Raw genomic sequence first — 23,870 nt, forward strand, 5'->3', positions numbered from 1 at the left:
ATTTTGTTTGTTAAAACTTGATTTGAAATTGTGATTTAGATTTGGGACACTGTATTTTGGTTCTGATCGTGATTTAAAGTTTTGAATTCCTAAACTCTTATATCTGTATCTCTATGAAATATGGATTTAGTTCTTATGTTTATTTTTTTTTAATTTTGTTTTCTATTATTCAAATCTCCAAGATGCTTCCTTATTGTCACTAGGTAAATATTTCTCGAATCAGCACAAACCAAACGATCAATGATTATATGAAAATCATTTAAAATATCTATCCGGTCATTTTTAAAATTAGAGAATTTTAGTTAATGATGAGGGTTTAAAAAATAATAAGAATTAAATTTAGCATTTTGCAGCTTAAATTAGAGTTTTCATTTCTAAGAAATTTCTAAACTCTTCCACAATGCTTGCACGTGATTGATTAACAAATTTTATTTGAAGATACTAGAAGCTATTTTCTATGCAGACAACATGGCTATTTGAAGATAATATACTGAACTCATTTCCAGTTTTTTAACACGTTTAAAAGCTTTTGTATTTTCTGGGTAGCATTTGAAAAAAAATCGAATTATAGGCCCCCCCCCCCCCGAGATAAATTGCCCCGGGCCCCCCGATGGCTTAATACGGCCCTGATTGAGACTACATTTGTTTTTAACTGCAAGATAGTGCTGCCATCTACGACTTGAAACTGGAAAAAGTGTGGTTTACGGAACAAAATCAAAGTTTTTGATTTCCAACCTATTTTTTCTAATTCAAAACTAATCGGGAATGTTTGTTTCATCATTTCACGTCACTTTAATGAATAAAGTAAGTAGTTTGGTAAAGAATTACAGCTTAAATATCAAATTCCTTAACGCTAGAGGAGCAGCAAATAAATAAAAATGATCAAAAATTGACTGAAAATTATGTAAATGATAATAATGATAGTTTTTTTTGTAGAACTATTGAAAAAAATTGAGGAAAAACCGTTCCATTTCAGCAACATTCGATTTTGGCAACACAAAATGTTCGGGTGTGTTGCCAAAATCGAACGGATTCTGTATATGTAAGGAGTGTATATGAAAAAAAAACAACACTTTGCTTTGTGAATAACTTTTGGATGGAAATTGATGAAACTTTCTGTGAAGCTATCTAGTAATCTAATGTGTACGTGAATAAAATTTGGTAACAACCTGTTAAGTGGTTTTCAAGATAGCGTCCAAAACTGAAGTTTATTGAAAAAATTTGCGAGCAGGATCGAGAAAAAATCTAAAAAGTCCCAGTGGGAGACCCAAAAACAGCTGAAAATCTACTATTCGACCAAAGTTTTCATGATAAATTGTTTAAGAAGTCCATGATGTGAGAGAAATATGAGATGTTTTTTCAAGCTCAATCCGAAAATATGAATAGAGCTAATGATAAAAAAGTTAATTTTTTCTGACTGGTTCATCTAACTGATTTATAAACCGGCCTTACTCCATTTCTACAAGGTGGAAAAGCTGCTCACCTGAAAAATAAACAAAATACGGTGGAGAAATCGTTTGCAAAATATTTTTGCTGCTAATGGAAAGATATTTTTAAAAATTTCGTTTTGCAAATTGACTAATCTCGCCTATATTTCCCGGATATAAACAATGAGGAAAAACTGAAACAGCTGAACAACTGAAACAGTACTGAAGGAGGCTATCGATTTGTGGAAACTACAAATTATTCAATCTTCCATAACGATGGACACGATGAATGCCTTAAAATACAAAAAAAGACTGCCTTCAAGTGTGATCGTTTTCTCTGCAAAGCGCTTCAATAAGTCCCACAAAGTTTAAAATTTGTTATAGTTGAATCTGGAATCATGCCATTACGCAAAAATTGTGGTGGAGTGATAAAAAGTCAAATATGTTGTTTTTGTGCCGAAGGAGAACAATCGGCTAAATTTGTTATAACTTCGACCAAATTCAAAATTTTGAGTTATTTTGAAGGTCAAGCTTCAGGAATTAGCAAAGGCAATCAAAAATAGTCTTGGTTTGAAAAAAAGATGGTTCATAATATGCATATGCATTATAGATGGAGCACGTATTGCCCAAAAATAAAAGTCGAAAAATTTCTTCATAGGATGCTATCTCAAAAACCACTTGACAGAACATCAAACAAATTGGCATTGATAAATATTACACTAGGTAGCTTCGCTGAAAATTTCGTCAATTTACATCTATGCATTCAAAAGTTATTCACAAAACCAAGTGTTGCATTTTTTCGAATACACTTTTTAGGTACTTCACATTGATTGAAAGAGGAAAACTTTATCTTCACCTTTTGACTAAAAAAAATTTTTTTTATGATTTATCGGATTTCTACTGCTTTCCATCACATTCCAACAACATCGTTGAACAACGCATTGAAACCAACGTAGAAAAGAATCCTTATGGGATTACCAGTGCAAAAATTCCACCCGAATGCTCAATTTAGAGCCAACCAACAACAATCGGGAGCTGTCCATTTCCGATTCCGAACCACGCCGACCGCTTGTCAAACAGAGGGAACAATGGAAAATTTAGGCACCGAGCAATAACAATAACGAAAACGAAAACAAACAAACAACTCCAATGAGCAAACCGCAACCAACATTAAAACTTGCTGACTAACGACGACGACGGAATCAGATTGGATCGACAACTTCCAGAGCCGAAAATTCTATTCTTTTCTCAATGGAACAGTGATTCTCAACGATGTTTATTTAAACTATTTTATTTGATAAAACATGAACTTGTAAACAAAAGCTTTTTTTCGAGAATTAATTGTTTAATATAAATTTAAATTCGAGTGAACCATAGGGTATCATATTAAGGCCTATGTTGTTGAAAGCATACATCAAAATCTTTTTTCAGAATTTCGAAAAAAAAGGATTAAAATAAGCATTTTCACCATCTGTCGTGAGAAACAGTTGGAAAAATAATAGGTACGAAAAACGACTCTGATTAAACCCAGCCTCGAATTGTCGATAATGATGCTGGCTGAAGTTTATCGTTTTATTGCGCAAGCAAAGATGAAAAGGTAAGCTGATTTCCCAAAAAAACTTGCCAGTTTCGGTAGCCAGAGAGAGGGCAAAAAACATTGAGAGTGTGCTTGATGAGGGATTTGGGCTTCTGCTGTTGTGATTTCCACCAACTTATCCTACCTTTTAGACGTGTTGAAAAGCTTAAGGCAAGTTTCTTTTTCCAGTGGTAGTCTCGTTGGAACGGAAGAGTACTTTAAAGATGCGGGGGAATTAGAAAAACCGAACCCCAATAGCGAGAAAGTTTTCATCGCCAGGTGTTGTAATTATCGTTTATTTTCTCGCTCTTATCCTGTCTGTCTTGTCTCAAGAGGTATACCTACTCTTTGTAGACTTCTTAACAAGAATAGGTTCCGGAAACTCAGCACGAGCGGAACAATTTTCTTGGAAAGAAAAGCTATCATAAATTTCGAACTATCGGCGTACTCAGTATCGAGCTCATTAACATTCTGGGTGGATAAAGTTTACCATCACTTAGGCAGCGGTTTCTTGTAGCCAAAGAAATTATCAGGCGAGTTATTTAAAAATGTAGTACACACACAGTGAAGTCTTGTGAATTTGATAGCCCGTTTCATAATTGGAGTATTTTTTACAAAAAATATTTACAGATTGACATCCTAAATGTTGCAGCTTTAAATAACGTTAACTAAAAGATTCCCCAATTCCAAAGCAGCTTCTATCTTGTTAGCAAACAAGAACCTAAGACCAGTTTAAGCTCAGGTGCAAAACATCAAAGCTTTCAGTACTTAAAAAGTAAACCAAACTAAATACCATTACTCATCAATTTCGACACTACAGAAAACTCGGGTCGTTTCAACGGAAATTTTTTTCCCTCATTCTGCTGTTGACGACGAGGGTCCTGGAAATCGTCTTTCATTACGCCATTCATGCTACAGCCAGCCAGCCAGCCAATGTTTAGTTGTGGCTTTAAATGGGGATTGGTACCTGTGTGAAGTATGTATTTGTGTAGGAGGAGAAAAAGACTTTTCTCGTTGCTTTTTCCCAGAAATAGCAAAAACGGAAATGGTAAAACATTGCGGGCTAATTAGCGAAAGCCAAACAGCACCCAAAGCTAGGAATGAAATGGTTCCAAGAATCATGCAATTTGTTCGGGAGAGTTGATTTGGTAATTGAAAATTGAATTTTAAATTGGATCTTAAATTCAGAAGGTAACCTAGTCTAAAAGTTAAAAAAAAATATTGAACACAAGACACAAACATGTCGAATCAAGCGCCAAGCAATTTGCAACGGATTATTTGATGATAAATTGGATGATGTTCGAATTTGAGCAAGATATCTTCAAAATGGTTGTTAAAAAAAACGATTATCTTTAACCTGAAGCATATCATACTTTCTACCACACGTATTTATCCATGCGATCGGGCAATTCAGGAAGATTTTTTAATTTGAAGAAAGGGCAAATCTGAATTCAAGGCATTATTCTTAAACGTCCAAAACGAAAAAAAATACTTAAAACTTAAAGTTTTCATTGAATCACAGCATCAGTTTTAAAATCTAATTAAAATCTAATAAAATTGAATATGTTTTAATTTTTTTTTCAATCGAACACAAAATCTTATAATTTCAAAGCGATATTTGAGTTTTTTATTTGATTTAGCAATTAATTTGAATAAACCTGGGAAAATTCGGGAAGTTTCAAACAATATCTGGGCATCCCGGCCAGATTTGATTTATCACGAATTCTTTTTTGAATTTAAGGGCAAGTCTGAATATATTTATCAAGAAAATCTGGAATAAACAATAATCTAAGCACAGACAAACAGACAGGACACTTAGAAGAAAAATTTAACAAACTTTCGCAAGAGATTACATTGCCATCTGGTGTCGGTATTGCCTACCAATTAGTTTTATCAAAAATAAAAGGATCGAGGTAGCCTAAGATATTGTGATGTTAAAATAAAAAGTAAACAAACATATTTTTCTTTTAGACTGAGATTACACTGCCGGCCAAAAGTTTGGGATCACCCACTAAAAAACATGCAAATTTTGATCGTTCATATCTCAGCCGTCTTAGGACATATTGAGAATCTTCTGATCTCATTTGAAAGATAATGAGCAATAGCTATCTCGGAAGTATTTTGCCCAAGTATAATGTTTTAGTTTTGAACTTAAAACTTAACCTAAAGTTATAACATTTTCAAAAAATCGCACTCAATATTCAAAGCCGATCATCTCGGGATAGGGTGGACCAAATCAAAAAATTTGAGTGGCATTAGAATTCCTGTTCTTTACTTCTCAAAACACAATCAAAAAATTTTGTGAAAAAATTCAAAAACGTATTTTTAATTAATAAAATAGACACTTCAGTTGTCGTCCAAAAGTTTGGGATCACCTCTTTATATGGTGAGTTTGGGATCATTCTTATAAAAACATGCAAATTTATTTTATTCATATCTTTCTCATCTAACATCGTATTGCAGATCTGAAGGGTTCATTTGAAAGCTTAGGAATTGTTGTTTTTTAATAAATTCATTCAAAAATTATATTTTAAGGTGAGAACTATAAAAAAAATCTGGGAACTTTCAAAAAAACATTAAATTTCAGGTGATTTTTTATGGTTATCACTTCAAAATATAATTTTTGAATGAATTTAATAAAAAATAACAATTCCTTAGCTTCCAAATGAACCCTTCAGATCTGCAATACGATGTTAGGTGAGAAAGATATGAATAAAATAAATTTGCATGTTTTTATAAGAATGATCCCAAACTCACCATATAAAGAGGTGATCCCAAACTTTTGGACGATAACTCAAGTGTCTATTTTATTAATTAAAAATACGTTTTTGAATTTTTTCACAAAATTTTTTGATTGTGTTTTGAGAAGTAAAGAACAGGAATTCTAATGCCCCTCAAATTTTGAGATTTGGTCCACCCTATCCCGAGATGATCGGCTTTGAATATTGAGTGCGATTTTTTGAAAATGTTATAACTTTAGGTTAAGTTTTAATTTCAAAACTAAAACATTATATTTGGGCAAAATACCTCCGAGATAGCTATTGCTCATTATCTTTCAAATGAGATCAGAAGATTTTCCATATGTCCTAAGACGGCTGAGATATGAACGATCAAAATTTGCATGTTTTTTAGTGGGTGATCCCAAACTTTTGACCGGCAGTGTATGTCAAATTTCTCCTCAATTTTATTTTTTCGTGGGTGATCGAAACATCCCATTTCATTGAAGATCAAGGAACAAGAACTTGCACAACTGTTTTCAAGAGAGAGGGAAAAGTGATCATTACTAACATTCATGAACATTCTGGTGCAAGTTCTCGCTAGTTAGTTGAAACTTCATAAACGGCAGCAGCACAGTAGAAGGAGAGGAAAACGGAGCTTCATCTTTCACAGACAGAGTCTCTTCAACCGGATAAGTTTCAATCACTGCCGTAGAGTTATTTAAATTATTCAAATCACAATTTTATCTTCCAGGGTCATATAACGGAAATTAACAGCTCTATGGTCCTTGAGTGTAAGTGAATCCCATCGATAGATACCACATATGTTTCAAGATGGTTCGAGTCGACGACCAAACCGACTAATAAACCATTCCTCCAGCTAAAACTGATGAAGATTTATCAAATGGAACTGTTTCGGATTGAATTGTGACTGAGTATTGTGGTTGAAAAACAACTATCATTTACAAAAAATTGTTTCTATCTCATGTATTTCATTTTCATTTTCATTCTTTTTCTTGTAATCCCTTTGAGGGTTCGTTATAGTTATAAAAACGTTTATCGAAATTTAAGTTATTTTTAAAAGAAAATTTATTTGGCACTAGCTGACCCGGTGTGCTTTGCTACACCTTTCAAAATTAAGTGATATTTAAATTTTTTATAATTGTTTTATTGGCATTATTTTAAATCAAATTAGAACATAATTCATAAGTAAAAGCTATAAAATGAGAGCTGCAGCTGGAGTTTCGAATTGCAACACAAAGATAACTTAAACTTATATCCTGAATCTTGTTTTATAAATTTGTGTTGAAGATCTGATAATTTTAATCTTTCTGGAGGGTCTCAATATAATCGCACGTAAGCAATCTAACTTATAAAATATGGTTGTTTTTGCTTGATATGTTCTGGATTTATGCTAAAAAACTGATATTAGAGCCCCCTCTCATGTCCTTCCCTCCACCCCCTGCTGAATGGAGGACGTGATCTTTAATAATCATACCAATTTTTTTCGTTCCCAAAAATCCTCTTATATCAAATATCGTTCCATTGGTTGATAAGTTTTTAAGCTTTACAACAATGCCTCCTCCTTTCTTCCCCTCTTTACACTGTAAAGCGTAACCGTAGAAACATATCTCGTAACCAAGTACCTTTCCATGCCATATTTGTTTCCATTTATTGGATTCGTTAACATAAATTGAGAACTTAGGCTAACAAAATTGTACAAAACAAAATTGGGCTCCCTCCTCCTATGTACCTAATCACTGAAAAGAGGATGGTGTGTCAGATAATCATAGAATCATACCAAAATGATATTCCATGTTAAGTTTTGTTCATTTCTCGGATTTTATAAAAAAAAATTAAATGTAAGCCTCCTCTTCCCCTCCTATATCCCTAATTCTATCATCCTACTGCAAGAAAGGAATTGTTTCACATAGTAAAAGTATTTTTCGTACTCAAATACTCTTTGATGCCAAATTTGGTTTCATTGGTTCGATTAATTCTCGAGTTATGCAAAAAAAATTGTATGGTAACCCCCCTCTATATCTTTCCGCTAAAAAAGATGGGGTTTCAATTTATAATAGAAACATTTCTCGTACTCAAATTCCCTCACATGCCAAATATGGTTCAATTTCATCGATCAACTCTTCAGTAATACTGAAAATTGAAAGGGAGACCTCTCCCCCCCCCTTTTCATCCACCTCTTTGAAGGAATGAGGGATACCAAATATTCTTAGAAGCATTTCTCGTACCCAAATATAGTTCCATGCCAAATTTGGTTCCATTTGCTGTTGTAGGTAATGAGATATGTAGTAATAACTGTACGAAACTTCCCTCCCCCTTTATATCTCCTTACTGGAAAGAGGGAGGGGTTCCAGATAATCATAGAAATATTTTTCGTATTCAAATACCCTCACATGCCAAATTTAGTTCCATTTGCTTTATTAGTTTTTGAAATATGTAAAAAAAATATGAAGGAGGTCCCTTCCCCCTTTCTACTGGAAAGAAGGAGAGGTCTCAAATAATCATTCAAATATTCTTCGTATCCAAATACCTTCCCGTGTCAAATTTTGTTCCAATACCTTGATTAGTTTTCGAGTTACATGAAAAATTGTAAGGTAGCCCCCCTTCCTATCACCCTACTGAGAGGAGGGAGGGGTACCTTATATTCATAGAAAAATTTCCCGTCCCCAAATACCACACCATGTCAAATTTGATACCATTTGCTTGATTGGTTCTCGAGTTATGCAAAAAATTGTCAATTTTTTGGGAGGCCCCTCCCCCCCCTTCCTGTTAGGGGGAGGGGTCTCAAACCATAATAGGAACCTTCCCCAACCTCCAATACCTCCACCTGCCAAGTTTAATGCAAATCGGTTAAGTAGTTTCTGAGTCTATAGGGAACAGACAGACAGACAGACAGACAGACAGAAATTCATTTTTATATATATAGAATTATGAGACCGAGTCTCCGAGGATGTTTTTAAAAAAGTTTTATTTTCACATTCCTCTTACTTATTCACTAATCACTATCACTAAACTAACTGCTAACTGCACTTCCTGCTGCTGAACCACTTACTGCTGCCGGGTCGGGAACCAAAGAGAACGAGCATGCCTTCGCTATCGGTATTTAAGTGATCATATTTGCTTACGATGCAATTATGATCACCGCGTGGTTGCGCGTGGCTTGGGAGCGCCACGTTTATACATCCTGTCTCGGGTTCTGGGAGAGGGATGTATGTAACTCCTCCGGGGGGTGAAAAAGTGTCGTCCTCGACACTTAGCCGTCTGTTGATTTCTTGGTTTCTGCTGCTTCCCGTGGTTTATTCCTTATTTTGATAGTTACTCTTTTCTTAAAGATACAAAGAAAGGTTAGAGTTATCAAAATGATTATGCTAGTGGATATTCCACCGAAAGCTGTAAGCGAAAATTTTCGGAATCCAGAGTGTTCAAGTTTGATCAAGTCTAACTTCAGTCTATTCTGGATCGTCTCGTTGTGGATTAATGAGATGTTGTGATCCTGAATAGTATTCCACTTCATCGTAAGATTTGGAAAGGCTCCTTGTATTTCTTCGGTATTACTAACACGTTCTTCTGAAGAAAATTTCTGCCCGTCTATGGTAATGCTACAGTTAGAAATTTTAAGCATGAAATTGCAATGCAACTCACGATTATGTGGCCCACAATCTGTTTCTAATCTGGAGCCTCTTGCGTTATTGATCAGAATCTTGTTATTGTCGACTAGTGAGATTCTTGTGGCATCTTCTAAAACAGATTTGCATTGTCCTTCTATTCCAAATATAATTGAATTAGTACAGCTATCTTTCAGGGGATTAAGAAAGACATCGCGTTGAATCAATTTTTCTGGGTATTCGGTTTGAAATAGTTGTTTTTTGTATTTCACAATGTGATTTGGAATGTTGGTAATCACATGGTTGTTGACTGTTAATGGGATGAGTTGGATTATGTCACAGTCTCCTTTGATTTTAGGGACTTCGAGTATGTATAGCATTGTATCGTGTTTTGATGCTATTTTTGGCTTAGCATAATTTAGAGCTTCCTCGGGAAATTTCGTTTCGATACCTTGTTCGTTGAGAATAGCTTCGATTGAGAGGATTTCTTGGAGAGATAGTAGCTTACTATTTGGCAGTTCAATTTTTGTCTTCAGGATTGTGTTTTCTAGTTGCTCTAGAATCTGATTCGTCGTGTCCATGTATAGGAGGAGGATTACTGCATCCATTTCTTCCATTATTAATTTGTTTTCCATGGATTCATGTTCCAATAGCTTGTTGATCGTCCCTGTTATTTCCGAAATTCGGGAATCAATGAGAGAATTGATCCTGACTTGCTGGTTGTTCTGTTCGATGAGTTCGTTCATAGTTATGTTGATGATGTCCAAATCGTGTGCATCCGGGGTTCCGGCTATCCATTTCCAGGCGGTTCCAATCTGGTCCCATCGTTTGCTTCTTCTTGGTTTCAGCGGTTTCAACAGGTGTAAGTTATTTACTAGCTGTCTGCTTTTCTGAATAACTAAACTTGTTATTGGATGGTTTGTATCTAGTTTCCTTGATATTTTTACAAAATTGTATACGTTTGATTCCAAATTGGTTATGTTAATCGGATGTATAATTTTGACAATCCCTGATTGGATTTTACAGTTTCCGGTTTTTAACAAAAGCATCGGGTCGTTTGATAGGTTTCTAATTCCTAAATAGTTACATTTTGTTGACCCGGTGATTGAAGAGACAAATAGTAGGATCGCAAGTGATTTCATCTGAAAAATAAAAGATATTAGAAAAGGTTGGCTATTCTTTTATAATCTAGAAAACATGATTTTCATGTCATGTAAGTCTTTTTATATTTTTCTTGTGCCATTTAACGCGCCTATTATTTTTGAACGTTTTATCTGTAATTTCTTGAGCGTTTGACGGTTTTGCCCTTGGATCTTATTTTTTTCTAATGTAAGGAATGACGAATACTTCTTTGCCTTCCTCTATGATTGGTGGTTCAATTCTGTTCTTATTCTGTTTATCTTGTTTGTTTTTAGCTTTTTCTAAATTAATTTTTATTTTATTGAAAATTTGAGTAGATTCTTCGTTAATTTGTTGAGGGTTTTGAATATTATTTTGTCTAAAAATGACCTCGTTAGGCGAGTATTGTGTCGCTGAATGTATTGAATTGTTGTAAAGTGCTGTAGCTAATAGAACCATTGATGTTATGTTCAAGTGTTGGTGCTTGTGTTTATTAGTGTTTATGATCTCGATCATTGTCGAATGTGTTTTTTCTAGTTGTCCATTTGATTCTGAACACGATGCATATTTGAGGTCAACGTTTAAATTGTCGAGATAGTTTTTCAAGTGAATTGAACAAAATGTAGTTTCGTGATCAGTTATGATTTGTCTTGGGGTTCCGAAAGTCATAAAATATTGTGCAAAGGCATTTTTGACGTCTGTTAAATTTTTAGTATCCATAGGGATTAATTGCGCATGCTTTGAAAATGCGTCAACTAAAGATAAAAAATTTTGTTTGTTAATTTGGAAAATATCCATGTGAACTCTTTCAAAAGGTCTGTCTGTCGTGGGTCTTGATGAAATTTTTATGTTGTAAGGTTTACGTTCATATTTATGCATATTGCAAATCTTACACATTTTTGTAACCATTTAAATTTTTTCGATCATTTTGGGCCAAAAATAACTTCTTCTAATTTGACTTTCTACTTCTGTGACTCCTCTGTGGGCTCTGTCATGTTCTTTGCTCACAATGGCGTCTTGACGGGCGTCCGAGTTAACGTCTTCTACCAAGTTTTGAGTCATTACAAAGTGTCCGTGTTCATTAAAGTGTTCCTTGTATACATCTTGGATAAGTTGGGTAATATTTTCTGGTGCTAATATAGCCGTTGCTTGTAATCATGAAATTTCTTTATACAGTCACGTATTATGTCGTGATTAAATTCTTTTCTAGCTATAGTCACTCTTCGAAATTTTGGAAAGGGGTTGAAAATTAAGTCGCTCGTAAAGCTTGCTTTTTTAAATATGATTTGGTTTCTATAAAAGTTTATTGGTCTTTCTGTGAAATGAATAAAGTGATCGTCGGAAGTTTGCGCTGAATGAATCGTTTCAGTGTCATCGTCATCTTCGTCATTGTCGTCTAAAATGTTATTCGTTGCTGCAGGAAGAACATTGTTAGATTGTGATGGATTTTCTTCTGGTTGGCCATCATCGGTTTGATTGTGTTCCTCTTCTGGTGTGTTGCTGGTTGATGCCTCTCCTTGACTCGACCAATTTTCTGAAAATGTATCTTGGGAGACTTCTGAAATTGGAGAATTTGTGTTATTAAAGTTTGTTGTCTGGACGAAGCAAAAATTTAGGTCTAAATCGTCTATTTCATCATCTATTTCTTCGTTTTTAATTCCGTTATTATTTATGGTTCGGTTCAGCGTTAACCTGCTTTTAACCGAGCCTATCTCCATTGGTTGGGGATTATTGTAGGTATTTTTCTGTTCAGTAGATTTTTTCTTATCATTGGTGTCATTCACTGGATATTTGAAATTTTTCTTTTGGAATGGGGGTTGTTGTGCAAAACTTTCTCTGCTTTTAAATTTGCAGACGAAAGCGTAAGCTTCCTCGATGTTCTCCGGTTTTGCGGCCTGCACATACCCAAAATAGGGTTCTTTAAGGCCGGAAATGCATGCGGCAAGGATGTCTTCGTCAATGAATGCGCTTATCGCATCCCAATTTTGTTTGTATTTAATTTTTTGTTTGGCTAAACTTTTTATATTTTGCCCAATTTCGGTTATTATTTGGTAGTATTTCTGAAGGGACATGTTTTCCTTCATTTTCGTTTGCCACAATTGGCTTTTGTAAAAGGTCAGCTCCTGCTTGTCGCCTAATGCGTTCCTGAGGACTTCGCTTGTTTCTTCGAAGGTACGCGGGTTGCCTGCCAGACAAATGATGTCCCGTGCTTTCCCTTCGATTTTATTTATGACGGCTGTCACATAAATTTCATACTGGCAAGTTGTGACCAGCGGTTTGAAAACGTTAAGTGTTCTCTCAGCGTTATCCAGCCAAGCTGGAAGTTGCTTCCTGTTTCCGTCGTATTTAGGAATTGATTTGATGGGGTCTGGTATAGCAAATAAATTTTCTAATGTCCCTGTTGGTTCATTAACTGAATTTGGATTATTGTTTGCTAGTGCGTTTATTGCCAACTGTTGTTGGTCTTGGGTTGAATGTATTTGGCTGACCATAGTGGTTAGGTGCGAGATTTGCGCCACGAGGTCTTCCATTTTTGTTTGTTCTAATTTCAGTGCTCCTAAATCGGGGGGATTTTCAATAGGAACGTGTGAAAATTCAGCAGATTCTTCCGAAATTTCTGAATCCGAAATATCACTAAAGATAATTTCCGAACTGAATAATTGTCTTGCCTTTTTCAAAGCGCTTAGCTTTTTTTCTTTTGGCATTAATTTATTTGATGTAACCCCTTTAGTTTGCTCAGTCAGTATGAACGAGCAGAGGGAATCTTATTTCAGTCTCCTTTTATAAACACTTGGCGTGAACTAGCAGCGCGAGCTTTTTGCTTAGTCCGCCTTATGCGCGTTTCAAATGGTGACTATGTAGCAGTGATTGAAATCCTCAACCATTTTCTCATCAGAGTATATGTATGTATATGTATGTATAATCCATCCAACGACCCCCTGAGCTGGCAGGTATGTTATGCAAAAGAGCCAATGTTATTCTACTTGATTAACATTGTTCAATCGCGGGTGCTGGTGGTGTTAGCTCTATTGAAATTCCAGTAACCCATTTCAGAATGGCAACTGCACATCCCGAGGCTACTTTCATTGCCAATAAGCCCCGCCCAATCTTAGCCTCATAACCAAATGGGTTATGGGATTATGATTAGACTTTCACTCTTTTATTTCAGTACACATCCAGATACTTACTAAATTTAAGCGTGCGCTTATATTAAGTTAGTCTCCTAATATGTACAATAAAAGATTGACTCGTATTTATTTTGTTATTTCTTCTTTGTTGTTTTATGAATGAATCAGACGTATCTTACCATTGATTTACTTACTATTCCTTCTTTGTTCCTTTGTTTTGTTGTTTCATTTTCTTCTTTCTTTCTCGCTTATTGTTTTTTTTTTCCTGATCTAAAAAGAGATATCTAAATGGAAGATTATTAGTACGCTCTCTGTTGATTATATTATAATTCATTTAATAAAACAATATGCTTTATGATGTTAATAATAACTTTATTTTTATTTTTTGTCCCACAACATAACTTTAACGACAATTAAAGAACTTTATTGCTTCGATTGTTCCTTATGATCACTTCTGCTAACATTTTTTATTCTTTGTGTCTTTATTCCTCTCTATTAAAATCTTATCTAAAAATCCCTTTATGTATCATTTAGTATTTGTATGTTTCAAAGAAAAATATATTAATGCTAATTATGAGATATACATATAACAGTCAGAATATGTTTAGAATTAAAAAATCTTTCACTTTATTTATCTTTTCTTTTATTTAACATGGTTTGAAAATTTCACTATCATGATTTAGACTAGAATTGGATTATAAGAAACAAAAATCTACTTGTTGTCTAGTTTCTTTTTACTTACTATTTGATTTATTTGATTCATTCTTCCTTAAATTTTCTCATTCTGATTCTGATATAGATTCCTTAAATTTTCTCATTCTGATTCTGATATTGATTCTTCCTCACTTCCTTGCTTAAGATACAATTCCTCAGCCTTCTTAGAAAATTCTTTTTTATCCCTAGCAAGTATATCCCACTCCTGTTCAGTAATAGAAAATTTTAATTTAATTTTTTCCACTGATTCTGGCAAAATTCTTGCTGGTCTTCCTTTCTTTTTTCTCCTAAACGATAATTTTTCTGCAACTTTTAATGGATGGCCCTCTTCTCTTCGCCTAATATGTGCCCAGTATTTAAGTTGCATGACTTTTGCTCTATTCACTGCCGTTTTTCCCCCTAGTAATTTAAATAGATTAGTTCTTCCCCTAGGCCTATCCCTGGAATATTTTAATAATTCTCTTACAATGAGGGTCTCGTATCTTGCTATAGATTTTAGATTCCTTTTTATAAGCGCTGCCACTTTTAAGCCATACGTTATTGCCGGTGATAATACTGTTAAATGTATTAATTTTGCGATTCTCCACGTTGGTTTGAATTTTTTCATAAATTCCACAACTACTCTTGCACTATTTAAGGCTAGCCTGCATCTTATGCGAGTTGTGTTGGCCCTATCAAGTGTTTCTGTAATATATGTACCTAAATATCGAATTCTATCTACTACCTCAAATTCCTCTCCATCTATTCTAACTGTTTTTGTTATGCTATGATCTGATGTTGGTTTTCGTATCATGATTTTGCTTTTCTCTGAATTAAGTTTAAGTCCTACTGTCATTAACTCCTCTTTAAGAAGTGATATTAACTTTTCTAGATCTTTCCACTTTTTCACTATTATAAGTAGGTCATCTGCAAAGGCGAGTATGACCGGTAGTCTCTTATTATTTAGTTCTAATAGATTTAATTCTGGGTATTGTTCTTGCACTCTATATAGAACCTTTTGCATTATAAGAGTAAATAAATATGGTGACATAGGACATCCTTGTTTTATTCCTTTACTCTTATTCTTGCTTTCAGATTCTATTCCTTCCCACAAAATGCTAGTTTTTTCTTTATTTATTGCCTGTTTTACTCGATTTATCAAATGTTGTGCTACTCCTAATCCTCTCAAAATTTGCTCTATTGATCCTATTTCTACTGTATCGAATGCCTTTCTTATATCTAAAGATGCCACTAATAACGTTTCTCCCTTATTCCAATATGCTTCCATATACCTTCTCGCAATAAACATTTGATCATCTGTCGATCTATCTCCTATAAAAGCTGCTTGGTGAAATCCTGGGTTACCTGCCTGTGCTTTTACCCTATTTACTAACCATGTTGCATATATTTTATATCCTATATTTGATAGTGTTATTCTTCGGTAATCTCCTGTTTCCTTGGCTGATTTGATTTTGGGTATCGGAATTTGTATTGTTTCTCTCCAACTTTCAGGTATTTCATTTAATTCCCACGATTTTTTTATTATTCTCCACATTTCTTCAATCGTTTGATCATTCGCATATTTCAAAAATTCATTTTTGATTCCATCTTTCCCCGCCGCTTTTCCATTTCTCAATTTCAATATAATCTCCTCAATTTCTCCTAACGTTGGTCCTTCTGATATCTCCTCGTCATCGGGTAATACATCTAATGGTGTTCCTTCTGCTAATGCTAGTTCTGCTGACCAGTTCTTCATCGGAATGATCGGCGTTTTTTGTTTCCTTCCTCTTAGATATTGTTTTAAAAATTTGTACGACCTTCTCATACGTTCTCCTACCTCATAGTCATTCAATTCATTGTAAAATCTAATAATTTCCTTTTCTCTATGTTCTCTAATTATAGCCGAAAATTCCTGTTTCCTTATCTCTAACTCTGTTCTAAACCATTCTGTATCCATTCCTCGTTCTTTTGCTATTCTTATCTTTTTTCTACTATTCATAATCTCTTCCAGTCCTACTTTGCATTTTTTTGGAAGTGGTTCAGCTCTTTTCTTTAAAACGATTTTAGCTGATGATTTAATTTTTTCTTTAAGGTTATCATATGCTTCATTAACATTCAGATTATCGATGTCAATATTTTGTTTTGCTAAATTCTCGTGATATTCTTTCCTTATTTTAGATTCTTGAAGTTTTTGTATCGAGATGTTGTTATTTGACTTTTTCAGATCATTTTTTAATTTTTGTAATTCGAGTTTTATTCCGATTATAATTATTTTGTGATCAGTCCTAACCGCTGTCCATTTTGCCTTAATGAACATAATTTTAATGTTGGTTACCTGACTTGTCACAACATGGTCAATCTGAGATTCCTTTTTTCCATTTGTCCAAGTTGTTAGTAATGATTTTCCAAAATTCATTGTTCTGATTTTCATTTTATGTATTCTCAGAAACATCTTTAAGAGTTCCCCATTTTCATTAGATCTTTCATGTTTTATATTTGGTCCTAGGTATTGTAGTTCTTCGTCGTCGCAGTCTTTCCCTATTTGTGAATTGAAATCCCCAATAATTATCATTTCCGTTTTCAACGGATTTCTATTCACATAATTACCTAACTCAGCATAAAAAGCATTTGCCTTGTCATTTGTAGTGTGTACATTTACCAAGACAAATGACTTTTTATCCTCAGTTATTATCTTTGCTGATAGTATATTTTTGTCTACTTTTCGAATATCTGAAATAAGTAGATTACTATTCTTACTAATCAGCACAGCTAGACCTCTTGACTTGTTCGATTTGTTACAGTCCATTCCTTTCCAAATAAAATTGGCTGTTTCTATTTTTGTGGCTATTATATTCACTTCTTGCAATACTGCTAATTCAATTCCCATGCTCGTTAATTCTGCGTCTATATCATTCCTTTTTTCTTTCTTGCAACATCCTCTTATATTCAATGATGCTACTTTTAAAATTCTGGTTACCTGTTTCATCTGAGCTTCTTCCCTTATTTTATTGCGTTCATTACACTTGTATTTCCTGATTATGCTATCAACTAATTCTATTCCATTTTTCATATACTTGTATATCGTGATTCCTTTATTTTCCTTTTTTAATTTAGGCTCTATTATTTCATTTCTGTCCATGCTAAACACTTCTATCCTTTGGTTAAAAGTGTTTGATACTGCCTCCCACAATTTGTCGTTTGGTAGTAATTCCCCAATATTCCAATTTTTTTCATTATAGTATCTTACTATATCTATGAGTAGTGCCTTAGGAAGTTCTTGGAATGCTAATGATTCTGGATTTATACCACTTAATTGATGACTTATTGACCAAAGAAAGCTATATTTGTCCTCCACTATGTTCATAACCTTCAATCTATGTTCTTCACTTGTGATCCAATAGTTTCTTATTTTCATGTTATTCTCTTCCTCAAACCAATCTATATTTAAATCCGTGCTATGCATTTGCCTATCATTGTTCTCATTTGTTTCTTCTACCTCACTGCTGTTTCTATTTTCTGTTTCTAAAATCTCTGTATTTCCTTTTCCTCTCTCTTTCTCATTTGGTTCCCTGATTACTGCATAACTTCCCTCCCACTTCCTATTGCTTCCAAATTCTTCTATATTTTTCCCTAAATTAGTTTCGTTTTGTTTAATGTTCTCATTCATTTCCGAACTTTTTCTATTTACCTTCAAATTACTATGTTCTATTATTCTTTTTCCTCCATTCTGGTCTGTTTTTTCTTGTTCCTGTGCTCTTGTGTTCATTGCTTGTTTAGTCCCTTGAATGCTATCATAATGTCCAATTCCATCAAAGTAGATTTCAATTCCGCTTCCACCTCTGGGATTTACATCAATTTCTACGGGCGGGAAGTTTGGATTGTACACCTTGATTGGTCTTTGCAAAACTGCTGCCATTGCTTTCAACGACTCTGTTCCTGCCCAGCTTCCATTTAATGCCAAATTTCTGATAAACTCCTCCACTACAGTTTGGTCTCCTACCGCTACGTTGTGTCCAGCTGCTATCAATTCCCCTTGTATAACTTCGGAATATTCGTCCATGTAGTATAACATATGGTCTACTATCATGGTCCTCAGGTCTCTTGCCATTGTTTTAAATTGATCGTTACTCAACCATTTTCTCATCAGAGGCATTCAAAATACACACTTTGAGGCCTCGTATAGTAATACAGGAGACGATACATATACATTCATTCAAACCTCCCCCCATGAGGAGGATCTGCTCCGAGAGACACTATCCGTTCGCTGCTCAGAACGAACTCTCTCAACGTTCGGTCGCTACATGATGCATGAAGAAGACGAGGCACACATACTCATTTACGTTATTGAATTTGAGGGACTCAACCTCGCCGCAAAGGTTGAGGCAACAACGACAACAACCGAACTTATTGCATTGCACAGGCCCGCAACGTATGGAGCAAGGAGAGGGGAGGAAAAAAACGAAAAAACTAGCTGCCTGCGTGCGGTTGCTGTGCAATAATAGCAATAGCAGAAAAACCTCGGGTATTCGATCCAGGCACAAACGAGGAGACTCGGGTTTGCTCTGCCTTTTGCATTCGGTTCCCTCAAGAATGTAACAGGAGATGAGTGAGAGCCATTCGTTTGGTTTTTTGGATTCGCTGCCTCGAATGTATATTGCTTCTTGAAGGTGGGCCATATGAGAGCGTATGCATCATCGGTTTTGTCGTTTTTGCTGCCTCAAAGCAACCTTTGCTTCCGAGTAAAGCGTTGAGCGAGAGATGGTTGATCAATTCATGCTCAGCAAAATTCAATCACTGCTATGTAGTTTATTTTAACTTTTTGTAGAGATCTGCCTATCTGGTAGTACAGATCGATACCAACAAAATTTTAGCAATTTTCTTAATTTCAGGGCCTATCTGGTAGTACTCTGGGAAAAAATAAAACGCTAGCACTTTGTTTTAACTGGGAGCACACAGAATGTGTCGCCTCACTCCCTGTCGCCTCACTCCCTGTCGCGAAAACTGTCTATCTGGTAGTGCAGTTTCCGGACGCAAAAAGATAAGCGAATAGCTTAGTTTTCGAGCCTATCTGGTAGTACTCGAGTGAAAAGAGGCCTATCTGGTAGTACCAAATTTCACTAAGATAAACACTAATCTTTTTGATTTGAGGTGAAAAGTAATAAAAAAAAATATCACTTACCTCGGTTTGCTGTCGTGACGGTAGGTTGCTGTAGTGGTCCTGACGGGGGGATCCTCAACTCGAAACGATGACAGGTCATCCGCGTTGTTCCGATGCTTTATTCGCGAGATCACTTTTTTAAGTCGGTTATTAATTGGCTTTTATCCACTTTTTTATCATCAGAGTTCACTAAAGCTGCTTCCGTCGGCTGCGCCAATTATGAGACCGAGTCTCCGAGGATGTTTTTAAAAAAGTTTTATTTTCACATTCCTCTTACTTATTCACTAATCACTATCACTAAACTCTTCGCCTTCGCCTTCGACTCAGTCGCGCTGTTTCCTGCCCGCGTCATCAGTCGTCCTGGCCCTGAGTTCGTTGGAGGCGACGGGGTTCTCCAGGCCTCTTTTACAGGCAAGTACCAGTTTATGTCTAGAACTTGCCATTCGCGTATCCTGTTTCCGTTCCACCACAGATGCATCCCGCTAGATCTTCCGAACCTTGTTAATCCTACGACTTCTTCCGGGCCTCCAGCACCGGGACGCAACGAACTAGGAACTACGGAGACCCCTGAGCCCTTCGACTCAGTCGCGCTGTTTCCTGCCAGCGTCTTCAGTCGTCCCGGCCCTGAGTTCGTCTGTGGCGAAGGGGTTTTCCAGCCAGCGCTTTCTGGCAAGTATGATACCACTAAGAGTTTTTCCCCGCGTGATGGAATTTACCTTTCCAGTGATCATCGATCCCGCACTACGTTCGAATCGTCCGAACCCTTCAACATTTTCTATCAGAACGTCGGTGGTGTTAATAGTTGTTTGATTGACTACTTGTTGGCGACTTCATGTTCTTGCTACGACGTCTTTGCCTTCACCGAAACCTGGCTCAACGACCGGACCCTCTCTAGTCAGATTATCGGCCCAGATTACGCAGTGTTCCGTTGCGACCGTAGTCCTCGTAACAGCAAAAAGTCTACTGGTGGTGGAGTGTTACTCGCCGTGAAATCTACGTTTCCAGCTAAGCCAATTGAAGACGATTCCTGGGCCAACTTAGAACTTGTTTGGATTCGCATTGATTTCGGAGATCGGAAACTTTATTTGTGCGTAGTGTACGTGCCCCCTGACCGTTCTGGAGACTTGGCTTTAGCTGAATCTTTTTCGCTCTGCCTCTCTAAAATAAGTTCGATTTGCTCTCCGGCAGACGACATACTCATCATCGGCGACTTCAATCTACCCGGTTTGAAATGGTGCTCCTCCCCAAGCGGCTTTTTATTTCCGGATCCTGCTCGTTCTTCATTCTCAGCATCCTCTAATATCTTCCTTGACTCCTTGAGCACCGCGACTCTACGACAGATCAACAAAATTGAAAATGAAAACGGCCGTATGCTTGATCTCTGCTTCGTGAACGAAGGGATCAAGAATCCGACGATCGAATCCGCTCCTGCTCCTCTGGTTAAAACTGTCCCGCATCATCCAGCCTTAGTGATTTCACTCGATATCACTAAAATACTTGGCTCAGAAGAGAAAACTGCGTCTTTCTATCACGATTTTAAGAACGTTGACTTCGAAGCCATATCCCTCGTCCTGCAATCCATTGATTGGGAGGCTGAGCTCGCTTTTTCTAATCCCAATGCAGCTGCCGAGACGTTTGCGAACATCCTGAACTATATCATCGATCGCCATGTGCCGAAACGTAGCACGGCTACCAATCTACGGACCCCCTGGGTTACTGGAAGTCTTCGTAGACTTAAGACGGCTAAGCAGCGCGCACTACGCAACTACAACAAACACAAGTCCCTCTACACTAAGGACAAATATCGCAAATTGAATTCTGCCTATAAGAAAGCCATTAAGCGTAACTACCAGAATTATATTAATCGGTTACAACAGAATTTCAAGAGCAGTCCGAAATCTTTTTGGCAGCACGTGAAAAATCAGCGGAGAGAATCAGGGCTTCCGTCTCAAATGTTCCTGAACAGCGACACAGGGAACTCTGATCCCGAAATTTGTGATCTATTTGCCGAGAAGTTCTCCAGCATTTTTACAACTGGATCCATTTCTCCTGAGCAACTGGCAAGAGCTGTGAGAAATATATTGCCTACACCTTCTTCGTTTAACGGTATCACAATCGACGATGCATCCATATCGAAAGCGACAGTTAAGCTGAAAAACTCTACATCTTTGGGCCCGGATGGTATACCTGCTACTTTTTTGAAGCGTTTTATGCCACTTTTGCTGTTTCCTGTTCGGCATATTTCCCAATCATCGCTGGATGTTGGAATCTTTCCCTCACTATGGAAGGAAGCCTACATGTTTCCTGTTCACAAGAAGGGTGACAAGAGAGACGTTAATAACTACCGCGGAATTTCAGCTCTATGCGCGATGGCCAAATTGTTTGAATTGGTTATCCTGGATCCTATTAATTCGTTCTTCAAGCACCAACTTTCCAATGATCAACACGGGTTCATGCCTAAACGATCCACGACTACCAACTTACTCACCTTCACATCTTTTGTGCAAGACAGCTTTGCTATGAAAACCCAAACTGATGCCATATATACTGACCTTTCTGCTGCATTCGACAAGGTGAACCACGATATCGCTATCGCAAAGCTGGAACGTCTGGGTTTCTGTGGATCCCTTTTGCACTGGTTCCATAGTTACTTAACAGGTCGAAAGTTATCCGTTCGTATTGGTGACTCCTGTTCAAATCATTTTCTTGCCTGCTCCGGCGTGCCTCAAGGAAGTCATTTAGGACCACTAATTTTCGTGATATATTTTAATGACGTACTCTCGCTCCTTGACTGCAAAAAACTTGCATATGCCGACGACCTGAAACTCTTTCACACCATAAACGGCCAAGAGGACATCAATTTCCTGCAACAGCAGTTCATTGTGTTTGCTCAATGGTGTGACCTGAACTGCCTGCCCCTGAATCGCAGTAAATGCTCGGTCGTATCATTTTCTCGTAAGCGACACCCTCTTTATGCGGAGTACGCTCTCGGAGACGGAATCATTTCTCGGGTGAACCACATCAACGATCTGGGCGTTATTCTCGATCAACGGCTGGAGTTTAAGACTCACACAAACTACATCGTCGACAAAGCATTCAGAAACCTCGGATTCTTATTTCGCATGGCCAAAGACTTCAAAGACGTGTACTGCCTGAAGAGTCTTTACTGCTGTATAGTTCGTTCCATCCTCGAGTATGCTTCAGCTGTTTGGTGCCCTTTCTACCAGAACGGGGCTGAACGAATCGAGGCCATCCAGCGTCGCTTCATGCGGTATGCCCTACGTCATCTGAACTGGCAAGACCCGTTCCGTTTACCAAGTTACGAGAATCGCTGCCGCCTCATAAACCTAGATACGCTTCAAGCTCGCAGAAACGCTACGCGCGCTCTAGTTGTTGCTGATCTCTTAACGTCCAGAGTCGACTGTCCCGTTTTGCTGGAGGCCATTCCTCTCAGCGTGCGTCCCCGAGGATTGAGAAACCAGCTTTTGCAGCTCTATGTACCTATTCGTCTCAACAACTACGGAGCGAACAGCGCATTTATCGGCATATTGAAAACGTTCAATCGCTTTTCTGAGCATTTCGACTTCGATGTTTCGAGGAACGTGTTCCGGACAAAAATTTTAACTGTTTCAAGAACTGTATAGACCTGTGTTAATTTTTTATCTTGTATTGTTATTATCTACTATTAAGTTATCATTAGGATCTACATATGATCCGTTGATTTTATTCTATTCTAATAAACTAACTGCTAACTGCACTTCCTGCTGCTGAACCACTTACTGCTGCCGGGTCGGGAACCAAAGAGAACGAGCATGCCTTCGCTATCGGTATTTAAGTGATCATATTTGCTTACGATGCAATTATGATCACCGCGTGGTTGCGCGTGGCTTGGGAGCGCCACGTTTATACATCCTGTCTCGGGTTCTGGGAGAGGGATGTATGTAACTATAGATTTAAAAAAAATATACAGGTCTCATTTCAAGAGGATTGAAATTTGTCAAGTACTCAAGTTTTCGTCGGATTTAAACTTTTGAGCCATACTTTATAATCCTTCAAGATTAATTTTAGAGGTTAAACTTTGTTACATATATATTTCATATGTTAATAAATTTTGGCTCATCATAAATTCGCTTCCGAAAACATTTCTTGACGGTCTTCGAAATTCATTGAGATGATTTTGTATTTGGTTTTTTTAATACATGTACTTTTTATCCCCCTTTCATTGATGGAAGGGGGGCAAAGGAAGGTTGTTTCGGATATCGTTTTGAAAATGCGGTCCTCCTAATTGATCTGTTTGTGCGTTTCGGGTCGAATGGCAATAGCGTTGTGGCCATGTGACGCCGGATTTGAACAGTCTGCTTTTCCGACTAGCTCCGCTGCAGTCTCTGGAGGCATGTAGCCTCGGTCCAGGCAACCGTTGTAGGCG

General features: G+C 36.8%; 2 protein-coding genes across 4 annotated transcripts in view; both read left to right on the top strand.

Moving 5' to 3' along the window:
* LOC129756771 (putative uncharacterized protein DDB_G0277255) overlaps nt 1-23,870 on the top strand; it is a 196,370-nt gene that overhangs the window by 160,375 nt on the left and 12,125 nt on the right. The gene's annotated exons all lie outside the window — the stretch shown is intronic.
* LOC129752575 (uncharacterized) overlaps nt 2,975-23,870 on the top strand; it is a 32,959-nt gene continuing 12,063 nt past the window's right edge. The window contains exons 1-2 of the mRNA XM_055748349.1: nt 2,975-3,024; nt 20,169-21,777. Coding sequence (XP_055604324.1) covers nt 2,975-3,024; nt 20,169-21,777 — 1,659 coding nt within the window. The remainder of the gene's footprint in view (nt 3,025-20,168; nt 21,778-23,870) is intronic.

Source organism: Uranotaenia lowii, chromosome 3 (assembly GCF_029784155.1).
Source record: "Uranotaenia lowii strain MFRU-FL chromosome 3, ASM2978415v1, whole genome shotgun sequence".
Classification (NCBI taxonomy): domain Eukaryota; kingdom Metazoa; phylum Arthropoda; class Insecta; order Diptera; family Culicidae; genus Uranotaenia; species Uranotaenia lowii.